A 26835-nucleotide genomic window follows, 5' to 3' on the forward strand; every position below is an offset into this window, starting at 1 on the left:
TGTTGTGTGTGTGGAGCTCTCCACAAAGTAAAGGATTGTTCTTAAACATGCGACTGTGTCCTTTAATTTATCCGACTTAACAGTTAGAGGAAGGTGTTATTTGTGATAGTTTACTTTAATGCACAAAATTGTGAACTTGGCTTGGATGTTAGGAAAGGTCAGATTATGTAGGCCACAAAGAAAATAATTAAATTCTAAACATTTCATCAGGATCACAGATCATTTTAATGCTAAATTGTAATAGTCACCACTCTCAGAAATGTATTCATGTCCTGGTAAACACTTTCTTAGAGGCCATGTTAAAGGCAACGTTTAGAAACTGAAATTCAAAATAATTTAAAGCTTACAAGTCTGATGAAGACCATGAGATGCAGCTGAAAGCTCTGGCAAAACTAAACATTTTGGATTTGCATTTGAGCATTAAAGACTGTTGTTTTAGGCTCTGGCAAAAAATAAATAAATAAATACTTTTAACAAGGGGACCTTGAGTTAGGTCTTTGAATTTGGGTGATGGCACTGTTTCAGTGCTAAGAAACCGAAATTTACAAGAGTTCATTCATCCAAAGTATGACTCAGCACTTAATACATTTTCAAATAAAATATCATTGCAGGTTTTAGGGTTTTTCTGTGGTACTGTGGTAGCCCAACGGCTTGTCAAACTCAATCACATCCTCGTGGATGCCTGTGGGATGTTGATTTCAAGTCATATCTGATCAGAGTGGTACCCTCTAATCTTAAGAAGAGGGTCAGTTAAAGATGGCAGCTGGATAAAGTGCCTGTGCCAAATAATTCTTCACTTTCCTCGCGGAACATTAGATAGGACACACAGAGAATAATGAGGGGCAAGTAAAGGACAGTACATATGTTCTCTGGACCGTGAGAAACATGTTTTTCAGAGTGACCCGATCAGCTGCATAACCTTTTTCTCTGGTTCAAAGTGTAGTGAATTGATAAATGTACAGAAACAGGCCTCTTGAGGACAAAGTTGGAGGCTTGGGTGTGTCGAACTACAGTAACTGGCTGTAGGATACAACTAAAAACAGCCTGGTTGTTCACATGCCCCTCTTTCATTATACCCTGAGTGAAATATAGTCTTTCCCTGTGGACAAAAAGCTGCTATATAGATAGATTGATGTGTGAAGAAGAGGTGACCACAGTGAGACTTCAGCTCCAAATCAGAAAATCTCATTAAAAATCCTTCAAGCTCACACAGGCTGGCACTTACAAGCAATCCAACTGCTTTTATTATTCACTGCATCCCACTTTGAGCTCTCCAGGGAGATGAGAAAGAAAGGAATTTGCAATGACTTTAAAATAGGGTTCCCATTAACACAAACTGCAGGCAGACCTGGTAAATCAGGAGATGTCAGGTACATTTTACAAGCCTCTTTCAGACATATTGTCTGCTAATCTGCTCTGCAGAGAGAGCAGGAACTACAGAAGCAGTGAAGTTAAGAAAAAAGAATTTAAAGCAACAGATTTAGATTTAAATTATAATTAGCTCCACCTTTAACAGCTGCACCATTAAAGTGATGTACAAATGAATCCATCAATAACTATAAATCCAGTAATATGCAGGTTATATTATTCTGAAATGGGTCATTCTGCATAATGAGTACTTTTACTTTTGGTACTTTTTGTATATAATTTTTATGCTAACCTTTGGACTTTTAATTAAGTAATATTTTGAATTCAGGAGTTTTATAACAAGAGTATTTTGTTTTACTTTTACGTTAAGTAAAAATATATGAATTTCTCCCACCAGTGCATCTCAGGACATACAGCGGCTCTAAACATTTGAGAAAAAGCTTTTGGCTGATTAATGCTTGAGACCATGGGGAAAGATTGGTGAATCAATGAGTTATTTTAGTCCTGGCAGCTCGAACACATCCACTCGGGCCAGAACACACAGTCCTGGGCTTCTGTGTGTGTTTTGTCACCAGGGGCAGCGTGCCAAACATCTCATAAATTGCTGTCTTTGGTTGACCAAAATTGCACAACTACGCAAGGTGCTGCAGAGACAGAGAGCTGAAGCTGCATTTTGCTGAATCCCCTGGAGCAGCTGTCTCCACGCTCCCCGATGAGATACTGTCTAGTCGGGCCGAGAAACAGCTAACAGGTGCTGAGACTGCTGAGATGGAAATTAAGCAGCGATATACAAGAGCAGCAGCAATCAAAAAGTCAGCTGCTCACCTGTCTGTTGAGTGAACAAACAGTGAAAGGTCATCGGAGAGGTAATGTGTAATACCTGCAGCCAACAACAGGAGCAGAGGGCTAAGCTTGCTGTATACATAGAGGAGAGCGTTAAGAGGAGCACTGGAGAGTCTACGTCATTTCCTTGGTTTACCACAATCATTTCCTGTGTAAGTATTTGCAGGCTCTGAAATTACAGCTTCTTAGCTCAGCAGGGCCTCCTTTTTTCTGAAAAAAACTTCCCCAGCTGCAGGCAGAATCACTCTGAGGTAGAGGCGGCATCATTAGTATGAATAAAACTATCAGTGAGGATTTGCCTCAAAGTCAATTTACTCCAAGTGTGGTTTCTTAATTTTCTGCATGTGTTTCCAGTAGATGACGGATGCAGGATGCGCTGGATGAGTGGATTCTCAACATTTGAGTCATACCACAGTAAAATGTATCAATTTAAATAATGAAGATGCATTTCTTCTTTGCATGTAATTAGATGTGTTCTTGCAGTGGTGGATGAATTACTGAAGTAGCAATACACAGTGAAGAAATACTCTGCTACAAGTAAAAGTCCTGCATAATATTACTTAAATACACTTCTCAAAATCAGTAATGGAAAGTAACTTAGTACATTTACTCAAGTACTGTACTTGAGCACAATTTTGAGGTACTAGCACTTTATGTACTTTACCGCGAAATTCCAATTTCTGTTACTTTATTTTTGTACACACTAATGCATCAATAATCATAATCCAATAATATAAATTAGTCTGAGGTGGGCCATTCTGCATTGTTTTACTTTTGGTACTTTTAAGTATATTATAATTATTGATGTTTACTTAAGTGTTACAGCTGGAGCTAATTTAACGAATGTTATACACTGCCAGGTTCTTAATAACGCACCATACTTTAGATTATTTAATTTTTAAATCATCTTAATCTGCACAGCTACTACAATTGTCGGATAGATGAAGTTTAGTAGGAGTACATACAAACTGAACCTATTGAGTAAATGCATTTACTGTAAATATAAAGTTATAACTGCAGATGGAGGATACATTTGTTGTTGCAGACATGAGTGAAATGATCATTTGAGTTAAAAAGAGCTGACTGACAGAAAAGGGTCTTATAGAAAAACACGAGCGCTGGGGAAATTCAATACATTTGATTGAATTTGAATAGTGTCCATATGGATCATTTAACTTGATTTAACCCTGTAGGCCTCTTCACTGTGCTACGTGATTTTTGCAGTCACAATCATTGCATCCTTGTGTTGCAATAAGTACGAGCACTTTAGGAATAAGCTAATGACCCTTGGGGCTGAAATGGATTAAGCCTCAAAGACAAATGGTATTTTAAAGCTAGACGTACTCAAAATTGCATTATACATACAGTAGATTAATCCACTGCATGGAGTTTCGGGGCAGTAATTTATGGTAGCAATCCGCCAGCAGAGCTTAAAGGGCGCAGAGACAAGTAAGCAGAGGAGTCAGCACATGTGGTTTTTGTGTTAAGTTTTATTTATAGTATTATATTTTTTGCATGTTTAAGCATCTGTTCGGTCTACGAATTCCACTCAAAATCTAATCAGCTGCAGTGTTTGTTGCAGCATATTAGATACACTTCATAAACCATTTACTGATGAAAACTGAGCAAATAAACTATTGATAATCAGCTTTAGTTATATTTTCCTTTCGTCTTCACACCTGATGATCACTAAAAAAGCAAAAAAATAATTTTTATTTCAGTCTAGTTTCAAGTTAAAAACAAAAAAGATGCAGCTGAAAGGATTTTATTTCTTTATCCACATGGATTCATCCACAAATACTGAATAGACTACAGACCAGTGATTCAACATGTACTGGACCATCTTGCTCAGTTGTTGCGTTTCCATTTTAAACTGTGATAGCGTAGTTTGTTAGGGTGGTGTTTTTTTAACAGTGCAATACTGCCACCTTGTGTTTAAACTCAAAGAGGTCAAAGAAACTGACATCACATTGGCATTTGTGACATTTAAAGTATTCAGACCCTAAACTCTGTAAGTAGTTGAAGCAACTCAGGCATGCGACTACAGCCTCGAGTCGTATTTGAAGCCATAACGTTTTGCACACCTGGGGTGCCTGGTGTCCTACAGACGTGACACTTAGAAGTAAAACCAAGAAGTTCAATCTTGGATTTCATCAGACCAGATAATCCGGATAGTGCTTTTTGCTAATTAGACTTTCACGTGTCTTTCACCGAGGAGTGTTGCAGTGATCATTGTCCCTCCGGAAGTTTCTACCGTCTTCATACAGGTTCTCTGGAGCTCTTTTCCCCTGATGTTCAGTTTGACGGGGCGGACAGCAGAGGCCTGGTTGTTACAAACTACGGAGGCCACTGTGCTCTTGGGAACCTTCCCCACTTCTGTACCTCGACACGACCCTGTCGCTGAGCTCTGCAAGTGTTCTTTCGACCTCGTGTGGTTTTTGCTCAGATATGCATTGTCAGCTGTGAGACCTGTAGACAGGTGTTTGACTTTCCAAATCTTGTTCAATCAACTGAATTTACCACAGGCAGACTGCAATCAAGGTGTAGAAACATCTCAAAATGATCAAGAGAAATTGGAGGCACCTGAGCTAAATTTCATAAAGAGTCATAAAGAGTGTGAATACTTATGTCAATGTGATATTTCAGTTTTTTCTCATATATATATAAAAATCCTGTTGCTTTGTCATTATGGGGTATTAAGATTGAGGGTAATTAACAGTTTAACAAAACCTATGCAACATAAAATCTGAATGTACTGAATGAGGCAGTTTATGAAGTATTTATGTTTATTACACAGGGAATGTATAGCTAATATAATTAATACTTTGAACCATTAATCACATTTCCAAACAAACACAACAGGTCAGGGCTCTTTATATTTATGGCATTATTTATTTGAAGCTACTGCTCCACTGAAGAATAAATCACTGCTGAGAAAAAGGTGCCGAGTTAAATGAGTTTTACCTGGAGGGAGAATATTACATAAATATGGATTAGGTCAGCTTTGATTTTGCCCTGTAATGGAAACCAAGCTACTGTCAGCTTTACAAAAGGAGGCCATCTAGACAGGCACTGGTGCACACAGAGGCACAGGGAACGGGAGAGGGTTCAGACACCAGCAGGAAGCCTTGTTTCATTGCTCTTAGCATAAGCTAATCATGTGTATAACTGAATCTGAACACCAACATTTCCTTGAAACTTTCTCCTGACTCTTCAAGTGTGTGTGTGTGTGTATATATATATATATATATATATATATATATATATATATATATATATATATATATATATATATATATATATATATAGGGGAGAAGGAGAAGTTGCAAGAAAAAAAGGTCACATTTTACACAACTAGAATTAAGTTATTTGTCATTTTCATCTTGAGGCTTTGGGCATTATCTGCTGGGTGAGACAGTTTCCACCTCATGCCTAATATGCAGCGTATACTGTGCAAAGAAACAACAAAATGACAGCATAAACATTCCTTTCATTGCACTATGTTGAAGAAAAGTTGTACAAATCACTGTTTCAGTTTATCTTCAGTTGTTCTTGTTGAAATTATGCAGACAAGCTCATTTTTAATCTGCCTACTTTGTTCAAAGTAAGTTTTTTAGGAAAAAAAAAGGTTAAAACATGTACATTAGAGAGAGAACAACACATCTCTTTGTGTGATGGAGCATCTTCATACTCCACATGGGTGGCACAAAGCAGCGTGGCCGCTCACAAAAGCTGGCTGTCACTATTGCAGGATAACAGGACCAGGAGGGGAGCCCCAGACTCGCTGCTCAATACATAATTAACCATATGAACAGGTGACATAAAGAAATGGACAGTAATGGCTTTTCCCTTTGAAACCAGGAGATCTGCCTGGTCAGTTTAAAGTGTCTTGGTGAAGAGGAGGGCTGACTACTTAGTGTCCACAAGGTCCTTGTTTAGTGTGCAGGGTCAGTGGGAAATGCCCCTGATGGCATTTGTAGAGGGCTGACTGGCAGTCACGGTGAGTGAGGGGTCATGAAGGACACACAGTGGCTGTCTGGATGATCTATGAAGTGCTTTCTGGAAAGGCGACTCTTTGGCGTGTGGTCCTGGGCCGACTTCTTGGTGGGACGTTAGCTGTACGCTCGCTCTTGGTTTCAGACGGCTGCGTTTCAGCCTGCGGGGTGCTGGCGTCCCCGACAAGTTCACGCAGAAACTTGAACTTGGACAGGAAGAGTTGCCAGACTACATACCAACCTGCGGGTTGAAGAAGGAAAAATAGCTACATATTTACAGGCATGATAAAGCCACTCTTAAAACCACAGGTGCCCCTCATGTAGTTCTAACCCAATGGGTTTCTTTGCAAAATAAATGCCCACCAATCTTTGAAAAATCCAAGAAGGGCGTTTAACAACACTTACAGCTGTTTTTAAGGTATTTTAAAAACTCCTAAAATACTCTAACCATCTGGTGAAAACATTTTCTAGCCACTGCATGATTAAGAATATTTTTAACCCATCTGCCAAGCTGTCTCCTAAACCAAACAAAGATGGCAGCCAGAAATGAAACAATCTTACTCAATGTGAAGCAAAATTGATTTTTTTTTTGTATTGTATGCAATACATGTCTATATTGATGTTACATATAAATTGTGTGTTTATATTTTTCTTTCGTTAAACAAAACGAGCCAGGAGACAACATTTATGGCTACTTGGAAAGGAAATTTAGTTGGGTTAAACAAAAATTGTCACGCAGACGTAAACATTTTTTATCCAGATGGACAAAAGAGCTGAGGTTGAAAATAACTAAAGTACATTTACTCAAGTACTGTCCTGAAGAACAGTTTTGAGGTACTTTATGCGAGTATTTCCATTTTATTCTACTTTGTTCTACTCCACTGTCAACATTTTGTCGATAATACTACTACTACTACTTAAATTCAGAATTTACCTATAATGGAATATTTCTACATTGTGGTATTGCTACATTTACTTAAGTAAACCATTTGAATACTTCTCCCACCACTGCAAACGAGTCTTTGAGGATTATATAAATACTTTCAAAACAATGTTACGTTTTTTAAAGATGGCTGGGTATTTACAGGATCTTTCAGAAGAAAAAAAACAGCTGCTTAGCTCTGGAACGGGTACCAGTAATGGTTATATATTAAGAGCCACAAACTGAAACTATAGGTGAGCCCCAACATTTCATATTTTCTTTCTTTTTTTCCTGCTCCACCTACACCTGATTGTGTCCGGTCAGTGTTTCCAGTTAAAAGCTAATCAGGTGCAGGCAGAGCAGGGAGAGATGGAAAACAAAGTGCTGGAGGCGGTAGAGGAGGACATGTTTACTTATGACTAAACACTCCTCTGCGCATGATAAAAATAGAAACTTCTTACTGAAATTGAAACACTGGCCAAAGACATTTAATACACTCTGACCTATAGCGCAACTTTACAGGAACAGTTGGACATTCAAGGGAAAACTTATTTTATTAAAACAGACTTGAGTTCATCGCATGTCACTTTACCTTAAAATTGTCACTTTAACGTCATTACATGCTGTGTTACAACTGTTTTTAACTTTTGTATATTCTTCTCACCATGCACCTTTACTACATTCATGTTTACAGTCAGCTTATTCATTTGCAATTAGTCTTTCACAAATGTATTTTACCTCACTTCACATTTTATGTATATATTTATCCCTATATTTTAACGTATGCACTATTTTTTTGTCTTAGATGCTCATTGTTGTAACTTGAAACTTGAAGCAATTTATCAGCTGTTGCTGCCTCTTATTAGCAAACAGTGTTGTGTCATCACTATCAATTTTTCCCCCAATCCGATGACAACCGTTAAATCAGTTACAGAATGGCTTAGGGATCTAGCTTGTTATGTAAGTAACTTATTAAGGTTATTTTCTTTTAACTCACCAAACAGCATGAAGAGCAGCGCACAGACAAGTGTGGCCACAATGACCAGCAGTGTGAGCCCGACACTTTGCCACATCTTAGCTGGACACTTGATATAGCAACAACAGCATAAGGAGGTCGCTGCGGTGTATTTTCTGCTTCACACCACACACAAAAACGTAGCTAGCTAGCTCGGTTAGCCGCCTGGCAGCTGAGTTAGATAGCTAGCCTCAGACGAGAGAGAGAGAGCAAAACAAACAGCAGCACATCGCAGCTTGTTTGCTAGCGTCTGGCTGGCTAGCTTGTTCGCTAGCTGGTTGTGAAATGGAGCAGCAGTAGGTTCACAGACAGTCTGTAGCATTAGCAAACGTTAGCTGGTCACAGCAGGGTAAATTCCTTCTTCTGTGTGCTACATAACTGCAACATGTATTTGACAGTTATTATCAAAGACAGACAGAGCAGTAGCTACAGTAACTGGGTTAAGACAACAAAATAAGCGTCATGTAACCGATTTAAACTGCGCCTGCGCAAGTTCCATTTGATTTCTGGGTAGTGGAGTTTCTTCTTCTTGTTCTTTAGTTTTATTGGCGGGCTACAAACTAACGTTTAAGGTGCATGCCGCCACCTACTGTATCGGAGTGTGTAACATCATGACTTAAAAAACAAGTACTAATGATTCTATTTTAAATTAACAAAGTGTGCATAAAGGAGGTATAGGCTATATTTACATTTTGTTTGTCTTCTACTTTGTTTTACAGTGACATTCCCACAATGAACATATTTTCTGTAACTTAATCCACAATGCATGAAAGCATCCAACAGGAGGAGTCATTATCATATGTCTGTAACCTGGTAAATTGTTTTCAAGTAACACACAGTTAGTAGTAGGTGAAACTGCACAGCACATGAGCAACTACAGTTTTTCCCTATATTTTCCCAATATTAAAATTATATTCTCACTATCAGCTCAGGTCCTTTTGAACTGGACTGTGTAAATCCCCCACCTTTCGTTTGTTACACCACCTGCATTTAAATTAGAAGTATTAGTATTTAAATTATAAAGTAGTAAAGACAAATCTTGTCTGGAGATACATTTGTTTCCAGTAATGGAATACGTCTACTAAGATCCTTTGCTTAAGTAAAAGCAGAAATACTGTAGTCTGAAAATATTTAATTACCATTAAAGTCCTGAATTCAAAATGTTACTCAAGTAAAAGAACAGAAGTAATATCAGCAAAATTTCAGGAAGTGAGGAGACCTTCAATATTTCAATACTATATAACAAAGTTAATGTAAATGCAGTGTATTTGGGTCCGTGTCACCCTGTCTTTGACTCTCATTCCTTGTCTGTATTCTAGGAACTCATATCATGTCTTAACTTGTGCACACTTGCAGTGGAGTGTATCCTTGCACGTACACCTGCCTCAGTATTTGCATATTATGCTAAGGCACAGTGAGAACAAAACATTCAATGAGTCATTCTTCAAGATTGCATTTTAAACGTGTGAATAGAACAGTGTGTCTAGCCAAAGTATGTGGGTCTGGCCCAGATCATTTAGGAGTCCTACCTACACTCACCTAAAGGATTATTAGGAACACCATACTAATACCGTGTTTGACCCTCTTTCGCCTTCAGAACTGCCTTAATTCTTTGTGGCCTTGATTCAACAAGGTGCTGGAAGCATTCTTTAGAAATGTTGGCCCATATTGATAGGATAGCATCCCCCACACCATTACACCACCACCAGCAGCCTGCACAGTGGTAACAAGGCATGACGGATCCATGTTCTCATTCTGTTTACGCCAAATTCTGACTCTACCATCTGAATGTCTCAACAGAAATCGAGACTCATCAGACCAGGCAACATTTTTCCAGTTTTCAACTGTCCAATTTTGGTGAGCTCGTGCAAATTGTAGCCTCACTTTCCTATTTTTTAGTGGAGATGAGTGGTACCTGGTGGGGTTTTCTGCTGGTGTAGCCCATCCCCCTCAAGGTTGTGCGTGTTGTGGCGTCACAAATGCTTTGCTGCATACCTCGGTTGTAACGAGTGGTTATTTGAGTCAAAGTTGAGCTTCTATCAGCTTGAATCACTCGGCCCAGTCTCCTCTGACCTCTAGCATCAACAAGACATTTTTGCCCACAGGACTGCAGCATACTGGATGTTTTTCCTTTTTCAGACCATTCTTTGTAAACCCTAGAAATGGTTGAAACTGAGCAGATTGTAAAATACTCAGACCAGCCCGTCTGGCACCAACAACCATGCCATGCTCAAAGTTGCTTAGATCACCTTTATTCCCATTCTGACATTCAGTTTGGAGTTCAGGAGATTGTCTTGACCAGGAACACACCCCTAAATGCATTGAAGCAGCTGCCATGTGATTGGTTAATTAGATAATTGCATTAATGAGAAATTTAAAGTTCCTAATAATCCTCTAGGTGAGTGTATATTATTATCAGGATTTGGATTGTTCGTTTTAAATCTTAAAATGAGACTGAAAACAATGTTGACAATGTGAATTAGCTTTACAGAGCTTTATAGTGAGTTCCAGCTCATTGCTTAGCTGTCTGACCCACAACTTTACTGTTATGGTTCACTCTCACCACCGCTCTCATAGCATGACTTTTGGCTGCAAAAGGCACACAAAAGAACTCACTGTACAGCTCCCTAAAAAGGGAGTAAATATTATACTTTCATTCATCAGGTGGCTAGAAACACGGCTCCAAATGAATGATACTGTTGCTCCGTAACTACTGGATGAGTAAATAAACCACTGTTTGCTAAAAAGTTCATCATATCAACTTAAAATGTTGTATGTCAATGTTGTGTTCAAAACTTTTTGCAGCCCAGATTTTATCTGATGTAGCAAAATGCTCTGCAAATATCTGCTGGAACCTCAATCAGATTAAACATACGTGTGATTTCCCCTGTTCCATTTCTGTGAAAGTTTTCACATTTTCATTTTCAATTACAGCTATAAAATAAATGCAGTGGTGGAATTTGGAATTTGCCTCTGAACTATAGAGGAGTAGAAGTACTGAGTATCTCAATGTTGAAATACTCATAAAGTGAAGTAGAAGAATCTCAAAATTGTACTTGAGTAAATGAACATTCAGTTTTATTTTGATCTCACAGTATCTACAGTGTGCCCAAATTTGAAGATTTCCTTTTTCCACATCCTCACTCACTGTATGTGTGTGTGCAAATTATGTGTGGGTGGGTTAATATGTATTTAGTCAATATCAAACTGCAGGGTAAGCAGGGAAAGTACATTAATAACACATTAATTTCCATGAATGAGTCATAGCTAAATGTGCTCACTGTGTAACAATATATGAAGCAAACACTGACCACACTGCTACTTATAATAATAATAATAATAATATGTATTTATATAGCACCTTTCATACAGAGTGTAGCTCAAATAAAGTGAGAAACCTGCCTCATGCACAGTATGCCCTATGTGGTACCTGTGGATGAGTTCATGGAGTTTTCTTTTCATGTTATCTAATCCCAACATGTCCGATCATTACCTGATCCTCCTCCACATTTGACCTCATTTAATTGGAACATCTTGTGCTGCTTTGGTTTCACGTAACTTTGTAAGGAAAAGCAATCATGTGGTTTTGTGCTGGAGAACAAGTTCTGACGGCTCAACGGTCCTCATAATTGTTTGTTTTAACCTGCACCATTATGAGCTTTTGACTAAATGTGTTCAAGCTGCAAACAGTACAAGAGATGTTTTGCAGAACATACGGAAACTCGAAGACCTCACACTGGGCGTAGTAGATACAATTATTCGTATCTATTATATAAACCAAACAATGAATGAAATAATCAAGAAATAATTATTAGTTGCAGCACTAGATGCAAAATAAGCTTTTGGCATGAAAACAAAAATCCAAGTGAATGGGTGTGATGTGATGATGAGCAATTTGTTAATCACCATGATATTTAATTACAAATGTTTATTTTATTTCACAACAGTGACATTTATAACTGTTAAAAACAAAAACAATCCAGGTCTGTCACTCAATGGACCATCTGTGAATTTGTACTTAAGTAAAATAGTATAAATGTAACTATAAATAAAACACAGACAACTGTCCACTAAAGCTCTAGTGAGGAAATTTGGAAAAAGTATCCCAAAAACAAATGCAAAAACACATTAAATATACAAAACTGGGAATAAAAAGGATTATAAAGCCAGTTTTCAGTTTTAAATTTAATTTCTTTGAGATTAATTATTATTTACGCTAAGTATTGCCTTAACTGTGCATCACAATAACTCAACATAATTTTTTCGTCATGACCCACCCTCTGCAATAGTTGGCTTTGAAAGCATAAATGTGCATGGTGCCAATATGACACAAAAAGACATTATAGGCACAATAAAAGTAGATTTTATGGCAGAACAGTTGCATTGGAATGCAGTAGATTGTCCAGGTTTAAAATCCACTTTTTTTTCCTTTCACATGTTTAAATAAAGATACAATTTGTATCAACTGCATACTGCCTCTTATTTTATCCAGTTCACTGAGGCGTTCAAATACAGTTTACAGCAAGGTGGATACCACAATACATAAATACACAAACTCATGTTTATCTTTTCAGTCTTTCCAGTGAAAGACGTGGGGTTCGGACCGGCGCTGGACTTCATCTTCTGCTCTGACTCTGCAGCTTAAGGATCTCAGCAACCAGCATCTGTGGATCCATCAGCTGAGGAAACATGTCCATGGCCGTGTCCACCAAGTGGACGCTGAAGATAGCGAGGAGCTTCTTCCGGATAACGTCTCTCTCCTCCCCACTGGGATTCGTCCCCTGAGGAGGCTGCCAGTGCGAGAGCTCCCCCGGCAGGCTGCGGAACCCTGGAGGATGAGCCCCGAACGGATCGGACCAGTACTGCTGCTGCTGCTGGCAGCCATGGACTCTGCTGTGCTGGAAATCTGTTGGCTGACTATACGCAGGCATGCTGACTGGGTATGCACCGTAGCTGGCGTAATGAGTCAGGTAGGGAATGCTGTAATGCTGGTTTTGGTGCTGGAAAGCTGGTCCTGTCCCCCGAGGGGAAGGACCATGTGAGCAGCAGCTGCACGGGGGACAGTACGGTTGTCTCACACTGCGGCTGTGCTGAGAGCTCCCGTATGTCGGCCCATACTGGTGATCACACACACTCCAAGGGCCATCCACTGGCCGGCTGTCTATGGAGCCTAAACCAGAGTCCAGCTGCTCCTGAGAGACACTCTGCCGCACTGAGCCGTGGTCAGAAGACGAGTGCTGGCCGGTCTTCCCCTTTCTAGATGTGGCCCTCTTACTGGAGCGCTGATTCGCCTTCAACTGTTCGTTTTTATGATCTTTCTTTAAGGAGCCACTCTCATGTCCCAGAGTCAGTTTCTTTGCCATATCCTCCACCAGCAAGAGGCTCTGTCCAGGCACAGGACTGGAGCGAGCGGAGGATTTGTGAGCGGTGGACGGGTGCTTGGCGTTCTCCCGAAGCTCATCGGCAACCGAGCGGTTGGACTGTTTGGCTCTCTCAGGATGGTGGAATTTACATTTGATCCCATAAGTGCATTTCTTTCCTGAAAGAAACAACAAAACAGAAGATTTTAGCAGCGCTGATCATTTTCAAACACAACTAAGAGTCTACAGCCAATTTACACTACATGCTAATGTCAGCCTGCTAGCATGCTCACACTGACAATGCTGACAACAGCTGAGACTGATGGGAATTTTCTCACCATAAGGGCATAGCTGTTTTTTCTGAGTCTTTGGAAACTTCCGCAGGAAGTTCTCCAGGGTCGGTCCATGGCGGCCCAGAGGATCATCAGGAGGCATAAACCTACATTACGGTAAAAATTCATACATTAGGGACTGTTCGTTATTTATTTAAGGGGCCACCGGAGGAGTTTTGGGACCTTTAGGCTAAAAAGACTTGACCCTCCCCTCGCCAGTAATAATTTTTCTATGACCCTCCCCTTATGTGCTAGTTTGGGCTTAGCAAAGATGTACAGATGCCATTTGATTTTTTACAGCCACAATATACGTGACTAAACCCCTGCATTCTCATCTTACACATTACACTCCTCTGTTACGGTGTGGTGACCATTTCAGTAGATTTACTCACTAACATTGTTGTGGAAACTAAATGCACACGTCATGCATTACTGCATTACTTCAAATACTAAGTTACTCCTCTAGTAAACTAGTATTCACATGAAATAAAACAATAAAACATTCAGACCATTCAGCAAAGGACACTGGGAAATAACAAATTCAACACTGGTTGCTATGGACTCGTCACTAGGCTTCCTCAGTCGTATATTTTAGCACATAGGTAAAGCTGCCGAAGCTGAACATTATATTCCAAAACATATAGGTTTATTTTTAAAGCAGATTTTAAATTACATTGTAACAATTCGCCCTTATGAAATCCAATCGCGGCACGGCTGTCGCAATAGACAGATGGTGGCAGAATGCCCCGACACTTAAATTCAACTAAAATGTAACAGTGAACAATCAGTGTTCGACCTACAGTCTGTTGAGATGCCTCTCCAAACGCAGAAAGAAGTGCAGTCACACCATAAAACGTTAAGACACGTTGAGAAAAAAGATCTGTATTTTGCCGTAATCCAATGACACGGAAAAAAAAGTAATCCACAGCGATCAGTAGATCCACAAATACGAGCGTCACATTCACCAGCCAGCTCCAAACAGGTGAACGAGGCCTCTCCCCTTCGCCGTTTAAACAAAGTGGAATAAACGTATAAAAGTCCAAATCTACAAAACCCGCAATCAATTAGTAAGCTGACATCACATTTATATACATGGCATTTAGGAAACCTTTATTGCAAGGTTGGCACGGCAAGATGTCCAGACATTATTATTATTAGTAATTTTCGTTTTTTGCGTCCTACTGCTCCCATCGTCAGCCAGGTAATATTTTTTTTTTACTAAAGCAGTATATGAAATCTGATGTATTACCTACCACTATTTAGTTGTTTTGTGTTATTTAAGATATTTATAAAATATCTGGTCATGCCAGATGTAATTATTCCACTCATTTTTAAAACAATGCAATTACCCGTTGCAGCCACCAGGGGGGCAGTGCTCCCTCTGTCCTCCAACAAACTCATGGGTCAGACCCATCTGGTAGCGAAGGAGGGCCGAGACTAAGAGCTACATGAAAAAAATGCACCAAACAAGCCACTTTGAAATTTTGCTGTTTTTATGAATACAAAAGTGGTGTGACCCCCCCCAGACTAAAAAATGTTGGGTGACCCTCCCCTCAACAAAGAATAAAAAGACATGACCCTCCCCTATTTTACTCCGGTGGTCCATTCCATTAATACCGAACGGTCCCTTGTAGTCAAAAAAAATATTTAAAAAATAACATTCCAGGAAAGCAGTGAGGGAAAGCCTCTGTATCAAATAGGCAGAACTCACTTGTTATTAACGAACGAGTACATGAGCAGCCTCTCCTCGATGAAGCGCTTCCACTCCGGCTTCTCTCCCTGAAGGTCCCGGTACATGTCGTTGGACACGATGATGCCATCAGACTCATAGCCCAGCTTGACGATGAAGCTGTCGTCGTTACAGACCACCCGTTTGCCTGCAACACGTCTCGATGGCGTGAAAACCAGAATCTTCCTGCTCTCCAGGTCTCGCAGAATGTGCTGATCTATAACCCAAACGTGAAGTCAGAGTTAAACCTGCAAAATAACCAATTTTTTGGCTGCTTGGGAGCAGCAGAAACATCACCTTTTAAGTTGATATGACGAACTTGTTAGAAAACAGTTTCAGCTTATTTACACGTCCAACAGTTACAGAGCGACATTAGCATTTATTTGGAGTTGTGTTTGTGACCACCGGATGAATGTAAGTCCAATATTCACTCTCCTTTAGCTCTGTTTTTGGTCTCGACCAACTCCTGAAGGAAATATCTGGCTCTTATCTTAGCTAAAAGCTCCACTAAGTTCACCAGCTAGTCTCAACTGTGTCTGTCTGTTTGTTGCGGAGCTTTTTCACTGAAAACGAAGCTATGAGAGCAGTGATAGTGAAGCCGAACAGTACATTTACAAACCAGGCAGCTAAACAATGAGCTGAAACTCACTATTACGCTCCATGAAGTCGAGGGGAGCTGCAGATTCAGGTGATAATTCTCTGAAGGTTCATCACCTCTTTTACATTATCCCATTGCTTTCACATTGTCATGCCAAAAATATTGATTATAGCCACTTTAGGTTAATTATTATATGTCATACACAATCCTAATTATCATTTTTCAGGAAGTCACATTTTAATTTACGTTCTTTCCCAGCAGACAGATTTTACCTGGTTAAATATTAATAAAAAGGGCCCTAAAAGTACATCCTGCAACAAAACAATTTATCAGCATGAGCAATCTGTTCATAGAGCAAACAAGCAGTATGGTGTCAGTAGCTGCCTCCAGATGTAGGTTAACCAAAAGCTGTTAGAAACACTGACAGTTTAAATTGTTGTTATCTTTTGTAATCACAAACCATTTCGAAAACCATGCACATTTATATTTTGAGTTATAGGTATATAGATTACAGATAAAGCTTATTTACTTGGCATTTGCGGGGAAAAACCTACGTGGGGTATTTCCAATTTTGAGCAATAGAGCTCATGCAAAATTATATCCTGCTTCTTCTATTCAGCTGATTTTAATTTTGCCTCTGGCTTTTAAAGTCCATGCAAATCGAAAACTATTTCAAATGAGGCTGCACCTAACAATTATTTTCATTTTTGATCATTCTGCTAATTAGTTTCTCCAATAATCTTTAAGCCTATAAAATATCAGGTCATTAGTAAAGTGAAGGATTCCTGTGCTCACCGTTGTTTTATTAATATAAAATATCAATTACTGCAAAGAAGCTGCAATTTGTCAATGTTTGACATTTCCGCTTAAGAAATGACAAAAAAAGAGGCACAACCTCCTTTTCTAAACACAAAAAGGTGATATAAGAGCTTACAACAACCCAACCACGCATTGGCTTCAATTAACAATAAGGGCAGTGTTGCATGAGCCCCGGTGGCAGGCAAAGAAGGAAGTAGAAAAACGTAAAAAACTGACATGATTTCCTGTCATCTCACCTGTGATAGGAACATCTGGCCGGGGCTGCTCTTTCCTCCACAAGGGAACAAAAACAATGATTTCAGTGTGGCCTCTGTCAGCAAAGAAGTTCACAGCCAGCTGGATTCCCAGACAAGAGAACACTTCCTTGTTCCCATGACTGAATTAATAAATGGAAAGAAATTAGAAAGCATTAACATGTTGTTAATGTTACCCCACTGGATCCCAACTTAGTGGCTTCTGACCCTTTAAAAAAAGAGTAGTTTGACATTTCTAACTACAGGTTGCATATGTGGAGCAGTGAAACCCAAAAGTGATGTTCCAAACGAAGTCAAGTAAGGTTATAGGAGAGTAGGGACTCAGGGTGTGAAAAGCTGTCATCTGTTATTAGATTCATTGTTATTAGCTGTGCGAGCATCAAAATGAGGTTCACATTTGTGGGTTTTAGTGTAATGCCTCGACAACTGTTGGATGGACCGCCATGAAATTTGGTACAAACATTCATGTTCATTCTCACTCCCAACTCGTCAAATAAGGCAGCTTGGTCAGTGGCCCTCAGCGTCTAATGCCGACGCACAAGGCACCTGTTAGCACTTGTATGAGACACACTGGTCCTTGAAATCCTTGAACGCTTGTGTAATTTGAGAGGGGAAATCAATACCTTGAAAGTTCGTAATATGATGAAAACAGCCATGTCTCATCATTTTGTTCAAATGTCTTGTTTTGTCCGATCAAGAGTCTAAAACTTAAAGATATTCAGTTTACTCGGAGAAAGAAAAGCAGCAAAATCACATGTCAGAGGTGGAAATCTGCAAATCTTTCCAAAAACAAATGACTAAAATACAAATTCGAAATTCTAAATAGTTGCTGATGGATTTTCTGTCGATCGACTAATCAGAGAAAAGCAGCAAATTGTCCCATTTGAGATGCTATAACCAGTGAATTTGGGGCATTTTTTTTATCGATTAACAAAATAACTGCTAATTAATTTTGTGTCGATGGACTAATCGATCATTTTAGCGGTTTCTCACCTCATGGCCACGTTGCTTCCATCTATAACCACGGGTCTCAGAGTGTCTCCATCCTCACTGCTCTCTTCTCTGCTCAGAGGAGATGATACAGGAAAAGGCAGCAGCATGGTGGGGCCCGCAAGCTGGAGGTCCCCTCTGGGCACTAGCACGGAAAGCGTGGTCACCGGCCCCTGCTCGGCCCCCCGACTGGCCCTGATCCTCACCAGCTCCCCAAGAAGTTTATCTGTGTCCATGTTGGGACCGAACTTCTGCTGAACGGCCTGAACCTGAGCCGTGGAGTACCCGAGCTTATGGAAGAAGTCCAGCTGGGCCTCCAGGAGCTGGGGTTCCGGGGAGGGGTCGGGGTCGCCGGCGTACATTCTCTCACAAGAGGGACAGGAGGAGTTTGGAGCCGGAAGGAGTGAAGACAAGATCCATGCAGAAGTGTCAGAGTATGGGAGGCACCGACGGGTGGTGTTGGAGGTCTCACTCCACGGGTGTACAGATGTGAAGAGAGCAACATCAGCATTCATTTCTTTAGCTTCAACTCGCTCACCTTCCACCTGTTTGGAAAAACACATTATAAAGAACTTTACTTAAGTACAATTTTGAGGTACTTATACTTTACTTGAGTATTTCCACGTCCCGCTACTTTATACATTTATTTCAACCTAAGTAAAAGATCTGAGTACTTCTTCCACTACTGGCGACCCATCCGTAATCCTAAAAGACTGAATGGTTTCTTACGGTGCTGTATTCAAAGTGCAGAAAATGTTTTCTTTGTCTTATATGTCTGTAAACTGAATATCTTTGGGTTTTGGACTTTTGGTCGGATAAAACAAGATCCTCTTGTTCTAGTTCAAGTTATAATGGGCATTTTAAACACTTTTTTGACATTTTATAGAGAAAGCTAGGAATAGAATAGATATATTGAGAAAATAATTTGCAGATAAATAAGCCCTACTTTCATTAGTTTATTTGTCTTGAACTTAGCCTACATACTTACATTCCATTTTATGTATATTATAGATTTTCTGTTCGTTCTATCTTAAAACACATTTATTTACTCTTAAATCAGATTGTTACTTCTAGGGCTGAAACTATTGACTACTTTCGTTATCGCTTAATTTGCATATTATAATTTTTTATGTCGATAAAATGGCATGAAAAAAAATATGCCCAAACAGTTTCCCAGTAATCAAATGTCTTGATTTCGGTTGTCCTGAATCCAAAAGAAAATCATTTTCCACTGATTTAAATTAGAGAAAATCAGCAAATCCTCACAGTTGAGAGGCTAAAACCAGTGAATATCTGCGTGATAAAATGTCTGAAATTATTCAAAGATCATCAAACTAGTTGCTGATAATCTTAAAATCTACTAAATCTGTCAGTCTATCACTGTGGTTTGCTGCTCTGTAAATGCATCATCGTCTTCACATCTGACGAAAGTTGAATGTGATCTAAAAGGAGAACTGAGAGGGGAAATAAACAGATATTCTTATGTCCTCTCGCTATCTATATTATTGAAATAACATTGTGAAACTTCTCATTTAGTGGTGGATCCGCTGTAAACACAGAGCAACATATTAATTGTGGTTACTCGTACAATATAGTTTAAAAAGTCACTACTTCTGTTTCCGCCTCAACTTTAAACGTTACAAAGACGAGATAAACTTACCTCAAAAGCTCCACACGAGCTGTTAAATGTGTCTTTCCGCTGATGTGTCCATGTGAAGAGTTTGTCGCTGCTGATAAAATGAAAGGTGGCGACGAGACGCTTCTTTACGGAGTTGTGAGCCGGTATTGTGGAAACAAGGAAGTTGGGTTTTTCCCTATCAGCAAACAGCTCGAGTGCAGCAACACGACGACCGACGTGCGGGTTTGGGCGTGTCACATGTGCTGGTGCACCAGTAAGAATCTAATCTGACCCTCTCTGTTCATCCAGTTCACTGCTATCGATTACACACGCATACAAGAGGAAAGATTAGAAAATAAATATATGTAAAAGCAGTGATAGAAAAAGTATGCATTAATTTGTAGGCTATATCACTTTAATGTTGCAGCTGGTAGAGGTGGAGCCAATTTCAACTACTTTATACAATGCCAGTAGGCCTACTTTTTTTGTATTCTGGTGCTTTATTTTTTCTGACAGGCCCACTCCTCCTACCTACCACTGTATACAAAGGTTGTGCAAGTTTACATTATTTATTTTGTTAATGTATTGCTTTGGAAAATACCACGTACCTAGTCTGGAAACCAGACGAATCGGCCAGCTTCTCAATGAAAAGATTATGACATCGTCATAGCATGGACTTAGGCGGCGATGATATAGTACAGGAATGCAAAGATGATCAATGACTGCATGTAAATGAAAGGCGAGAAATTAAAATAAAATCGTAAATAGAATTGACCAAATATTTTCTTAATTTAGATTTTCCCTCTTGGTGTAGGCTATATCAGATATAAATGTTGGATAAAAGTGCGATTTGATGACTTTTTCATGTTTTTTTTTTATTTTTTATTTTTCCTTACTTTAGTGAGGATTTATTTGTTACATTAATTATCTTTAAACACTACTTTTCCTCTTCCAATATACCTGCACTGTTGTTTTTAACAATGCATGTGAATATTAGTCAAAGTACGTAAATAGATGATGATGAAATAAAACCATTTACACTTTATTAAAGTTTTCAGGACAAAACACAATTCCACAGTTTTCCTTTCCCGAATTTTAAAACATAATATAATTAATTTAATGATACATTCCGTAATTGATCTACCCTCTGAGACAATTACGCATTCTCCACTGTTGTCCTAGCTTGTGGTGTATTTTAAGAGGGATGTGGGGAAGCACAGCTGGATATAACTCAGGTACTGCTGCAGGCAGAGTGGCTGGTGGATTTATCAGCTGTGGTGTGTGCTCTGCTGACTCAGGTTCAAGTGAGTGTTCATCTTTATTTGTGGGGTCTGACTCAGGTGTAACCTTTAAGTCATGCCCAGATGTTGGTGATTCTGGAGCAGGTGTTGGTTCTGAATCTTGCCCAGATGTTGGTGATTCTGGCGCAGGTGGTTCTGAATCTTGCCCAGATGTTGGTGATTCTGGGGCAGGCGTTGGTTCCGAATCCTGCCCAGATGTTGAAGCTTCTGAAGAAGGTGTTGATTCTGAATCCTGCCCAGATGTTGGAGATTCTAGTGCAGGCGTTGGTTCCGAATCCTGCCCAGATGTTGGTGATTCCGAGGAACGCGTTGGTTCTGAATCCTGCCCAGATGTTGGAGATTCTGGTGCAGGCGTTGGTTCTGAATCCTGCCCAGATGTTGGTGATTCTGGGGCAGGCGATGGTTCTGAATCCTGCCCAGATGTTCGTGATTCTGGGGAAGGTGTTGGTTCTGAATCCTGCCCAGATGTTGGAGATTCTGGTGCAGTTTTATTTTATTTTATTTTTTTTCCCTTACTTTAGTGAGGATTTATTTGTTACATTAATTCTCTTTAAACACTACTTTTCCTCTTCCAATATACCTGCACTGTTGTTTTTAACAATGCATGTGAATATTAGTCAAAGTACGTAAATAGATGATGATGAAATAAAACCATTTACACTTTATTAAAGTTTTCAGGACAAAACACAATTCCACAGTTTTCCTTTCCCGAATTTTAAAACATAATACAATTAATTTAATGATACATTCCGTAATTGATTTACCCTCTGAGACAATTACGCATCCTCCACTGTTGTCCTAGCTTGTGGTGTATTTTAAGAGGGATGTGGGGAAGCACAGCTGGATATAACTCAGGTACTGCTGCAGGCAGAGTGGCTGGTGGATTTATCAGCTGTGGTGTGTGCTCTGCTGACTCAGGTTCACGTGAGTGTTCATCTTTATTTGTGGGGTCTGACTCAGGTGTAACCTTTAAGTCATGCCCAGATGTTGGTGATTCTGAGGCAGGTGTTCGTTCTGAATCCTGCACAGATGTTATTGATTCTGGGGCAGGCGTTGGTTCTGAATCCTGATCAGATGTTGGAGATTCTAGTGCAGGCGTTGGTTCCGAATCCTGCCCAGATGTTGGAGATTCTGGTGCAGGCGTTGGTTCCGAATCCTGCCCAGATGTTGAAGATTCCAAGGAAGGCGTTGGTTCCGAATCCTGTCCAGATGTTGGGGATTCTGGGGCAGGTGTTGCATCCGAATCTTGCCCAGATGTTGGTGATTCTGGAGCAGGTGTTGGTTCTGAATCTTGCCCAGATGTTGATGATTCTGGAGCAGGCGTTGGTTCAGAATCTTGCCCAGATGTTGGGGATTCTGGGGCAGGTGTTGGTTCTGAATCCTGCCCAGATGTTGAAGATTCCGGGGAAGGTGTTGATTCTGAATCCTGCCCAGATGTTGGAGATTCTGGTGCAGGCGTTTGTTCAGGATCCTGCCCAGATGTTGGAGATTCTGGAGCAGGTGTTGGTTCTGAATCTTGCCCAGATGTTATTGATTCTGGGGCAGGCGTTGGTTCCGAATCCTGCTCAGATGTTGGAGATTCTGGCGCAGGTGTTGCATCCGAATCCTGCCCAGATGTTGGAGATTCTGGTGCAGGCGTTGGTTCCGAATCCTGTCCAGATGTTTGAGATTCTGGGGCAGGTGTTGGTTCTGCATCCTGCCCAGATGTTGGTGATTCTGGAGCAGGTGTTGGTTCTGAATCCTGCCCAGATGTTGGTGATTCTGGAGCAGGCGTTGGTTCTGAATCCTGCCCAGATGTTGGGGATTCTGGGGCCGGTGTTGGTTTTGAATCCTGCCCAGATGTTGGTGATTCTGGGGCCGGTGTTGGTTTTGAATCCTGCCCAGATGTTGGAGATTCTGGTGCAGGCGTTTGTTCAGGATCCTGCCCAGATGTTGGTGATTCTGGGGCAGGTGTTGGTTCTGAATCCTGCCCAGATATTGGAGCTTCTGAAGAAGGTGTTGATTCTGAATCCTGCCCAGATGTTGGTGACTCTGGGGCAGGTGTTGGTTCTGAATCCTGCCCAGATGTTGGTGATTCTGGGGCTGGTGTTGGTTCAGAATCTTGCCGAGATGTTGGTGATTCTGGGGCCGGTGTTGGTTCTGAATCCTGCCCAGATGTTGAAGATTCCGGGGAAGGTGTTGGTTCTGAATCCTGCCCAGATGTTGGTGATTCTGGAGCAGGTGTTGGTTCTGAATCTTGCCCAGATGTTGGTGATTCTGGCGCAGGTGTTGGTTCTGAATCCTGCCCAGATGTTGGTGATTCTGGAGCAGGTGTTGGTTCTGAATCTTGCCCAGATGTTGGTGATTCTGGCGCAGGTGTTGGTTCTGAATCCTGCCCAGATGTTGGTGATTCTGGGGCAGGCGTTGGTTCTGAATCCTGCCCAGATGTTGAAGCTTCTGAAGAAGGTGTTGGTTCCGAATCCTGTCCAGATGTTTGAGATTCTGGGGCAGGTGTTGGTTCTGAATCCTGCCCAGATGTTGGTGATTCTGGAGCAGGTGTTGGTTCTGAATCTTGCCCAGATGTTGGTGATTCTGGTTCAGACATTGGTTCTGAATCCTGCCCAGATGTTGGTGATTCTGGTTCAGGCTTTGGTTCTGAATCTTGCCCAGATGTTGAAGATTCCGGGGAAGGTGTTGGTTCTGAATCCTGCCCAGATGTTGGAGATTCTGGTGCAGGCGTTTGTTCAGGATCCTGCCCAGATGTTGGAGATTCTGGAGCAGGTGTTGGTTCTGAATCCTGCCCAGATGTTGGACCTTCTGAAGAAGGTGTTGGTTCCGAATCCTGCCCAGATGTTGGTGACTCTGGGGCAGGTGTTGGTTCTGAATCCTGCCCAGATGTTGGTGATTCTGGAGCAGGTGTTAGTTCTGAATCCTGCTCAGATGTTGGTGATTCTGGAGCAGGCGTTGGTTCAGAATCTTGCCCAGATGTTGGTGATTCTGGGGCCGGTGTTGGTTCTGAATCCTGCCCAGATGTTGGTGACTCTGGGGCAGGTGTTGGTTCTGAATCCTGCCCAGATGTTGGTGATTCTGGTTCAGGCTTTAGTTCTGAATCTTGCCCAGATGTTTGGTTTTCTGGTTCAGGTGTCGATTCTGAATCCTGCGGAGACTTTGGTGATTCTGGTTCTGTTGTCTGTTCAGAATCATCCCCAGATGATGGTGATTCTGGGGCATGGTCTGTTTCTAGTGTTGGTTCAGGATCCTTCCCAGATGTTGGTGATGCTTCAGGTGTAGTATCAGGTAAAGTCATCTTTCCATCAGGTCTTTGTCCTTTTTCTTTACCTTTACCACAATTGCACGGTTTTAATTGAATGATGTTTTTAATAAGATCAGCGCTGGGGAAGTTCATGCTTAAGACACCTAAGCAACCTTTATTTAAGGAGCCTTTCTTATGTTTTACCAAGAAGTTAATAAGCTGTTTGTTAACTTTTTTAGCCAACTTTTTAGGACTTTCAAATCTTGACGCTGCATTGTCAGTCAGTACAATGTGATGGTCACAGAGGTGTGACTTGATTTGCTTTATTTTGTCTTCAACATTGATTAACTCTTTATATTTAATGAAAAATGATTCATGATTTAATGTTCCATCATTGAACATGTTACTCTGGAGAAAAACAATCTTGCCCCTTGCCTGTTCCATGGTCGGTACCGACAACGTATTCCATATCTTATTTTCGAATTTTTCAATTAATTTCTTCATCAGTTCTTCTTCGACTTTCCTCTGGTATAACCCTTGCAGTGTAACTTTCAACAGCACAGTCTCAGTACCATGGACTGTGAGGAAATCTGAAACAGTCCCTAGGACTTCATCAAATTGAATGTGTTGCGAAAACATCCAGTGTCTATCCTGGATATGAATATGGCTTTGGGTGGGCAGCCAAATCCCAACATGCACATCAAAATACCGTATTCCCACATTAAGTTGGTCTTTTAAGGTCCAAACTTGACATTTAGCAAGTGGTCCTCCATGTAATGATAAGCTTTCATGTGTTCCAGGAATGGAGATAGCAGATACTGGAGTCTCGTCAGGTATAGATTTCATCCAGTTCAGGTTATACAATTCTGGATCTAGGGTTGGTACATCATTGAAACCTGTCCCTGAACCAGAACAGTTGGTTATTCTGGTGGGATAAAACATGATATTAACTAATTTGAACATTTCAACAGAAGAAAAAAGTTTAAATAGTTCTTTAAAAAGCAAATAACAGGACCACTGTTCAAAAAATTTCTTAGCAAACCATACTAAGTGATGTGATAAAGCACATTCTTTTATTCAGAATGTGGAGATATGGCAAAAAAAAATTACAACTCAATACAATTATCAATATTAGGTTTGACTTACATCGAGAGAAGCCAGAGGTAAAGATGGATCCTCATAATCGGTTTATTGGCTCTTCTACTGTATAATCCGGTGAGATCAATCAGGATTTGTTCAGCTCTCTTTGCCAGATGTTTATATTTTTGTCTCATCTCTCAATTTGTAAAACATTTCCCAAGAAAAGCTTTTACCCGTGGACAAGACTGTGACAAATAGGCAATTGTCTCCCTTGTAAGTGAGCAGCCGTAACAGCGAGCATAAAGATACACTTTCATTTGCATGATACTCTCTAATCTTTTTTTTGGAATAGCAGGGAGAGAGAAAGAGACAAAGACGTGTGGGCATTGTATAAGTGGTGAACAGATCATATCATAACGGTTTAGTTTGTAAAATTTGACTTCAGGAACGAGTCAATTTAGCTACAGCAACTATCCTTTACTAACACTGCATGTAGAATTCATTTATGACCTAAACTAAATCATTATAATGTATTAACTTGTATTGGAACAAATATTTGTGCAGGCAGGTACATTATATGACCAAAAGAATAGTATGAGGCCACCCTTGTCCACATACTTTTGGTTTCCCTTCTGGCTGTGACTTCATATTTACTGTACAGATACGAGTGTGTTGTCAATCTTCTCGTCTAAAGACAAGAAAACAAATAAGCAAATGTCCCAAAACGTCAAACTATTCCTTAAATGCTACAGCATCAAATGATATGTGTGCAAAATCTTGTGGAATGGTTTCCCAGAAGAGTGGAGGATGTTACAGCAGCAAATTAATACTTATGGTTTTGGAATGAGATGTTTAACAAACACATACTTTGTTCAGGTTACCTCATGTCTTTGCCCATGTAGTGTTTAATAAAATACAATATAAATGTCTAAAATTGTTTTCTCAGGCCTTACTTTCATGTTTGCATTGTACTCTAAATTATTGTCAACAAGCCTATATAAGCACAAACTCCTGTGATATACAGTAGATTGAATTGTCTTTTCTCAGAAATTGAACACATGCATACACAAAGCCATTCTTTGGTTGGTTGTGCTGTGCTGTCACATCATCCGCATCCTGACCAATAAGCTTGCGTCTGGTGTCCGCTGATCCTCTTCCTCACCACCTGTTGCATCTTAGTGTAACAGGTTATCTTGAGAAGCATGACCAGATAAGACTTAACATGGACAATTTCTTACCAGTGGCTATTCACAACGGGAACAATCAGATAATGCCTTTTAAACAAGAAGAGTGTTTTTAATCTAAAAGGGGATCAGCTGCTTCTAACGCTTACTTCTGCACCAGGGTTTTGCCTACGACTTAATTCCTTCTTTGTCTTT

The 26835-nt window shown here is 40.3% G+C and overlaps 2 protein-coding genes across 2 annotated transcripts; both read right to left on the bottom strand.

The window, feature by feature from the left end:
- Nucleotides 1-5835: 5835 nt before the first annotated feature.
- Nucleotides 5836-8635, bottom strand: smim13 (small integral membrane protein 13). Its single transcript, XM_078268152.1, has 2 exons — nt 8126-8635; nt 5836-6447 (listed from the first exon to the last, which is right to left on the bottom strand). The coding sequence occupies exons 1-2, from the start codon at nt 8199-8201 to the stop codon at nt 6257-6259; spliced, it is 267 nt and encodes an 88-aa protein (XP_078124278.1). The 5' UTR covers nt 8202-8635; the 3' UTR covers nt 5836-6256.
- Nucleotides 8636-12056: 3421 nt separating this feature from the next.
- Nucleotides 12057-20026, bottom strand: zc3h12ab (zinc finger CCCH-type containing 12Ab). The gene is made up of 6 exons (XM_078267805.1): nt 19886-20026; nt 18229-18770; nt 17218-17357; nt 15547-15781; nt 13842-13942; nt 12057-13682 (listed from the first exon to the last, which is right to left on the bottom strand). Exons 2-6 carry the CDS (start codon nt 18738-18740, stop codon nt 12760-12762), a joined length of 1911 nt encoding a protein of 636 aa, XP_078123931.1. The 5' UTR covers nt 18741-18770; nt 19886-20026; the 3' UTR covers nt 12057-12759.
- Nucleotides 20027-26835: the final 6809 nt, after the last annotated feature.

The sequence above is a fragment of the Sander vitreus genome, chromosome 14 (assembly GCF_031162955.1).
Source record: "Sander vitreus isolate 19-12246 chromosome 14, sanVit1, whole genome shotgun sequence".
NCBI lineage: Eukaryota > Metazoa > Chordata > Actinopteri > Perciformes > Percidae > Sander > Sander vitreus.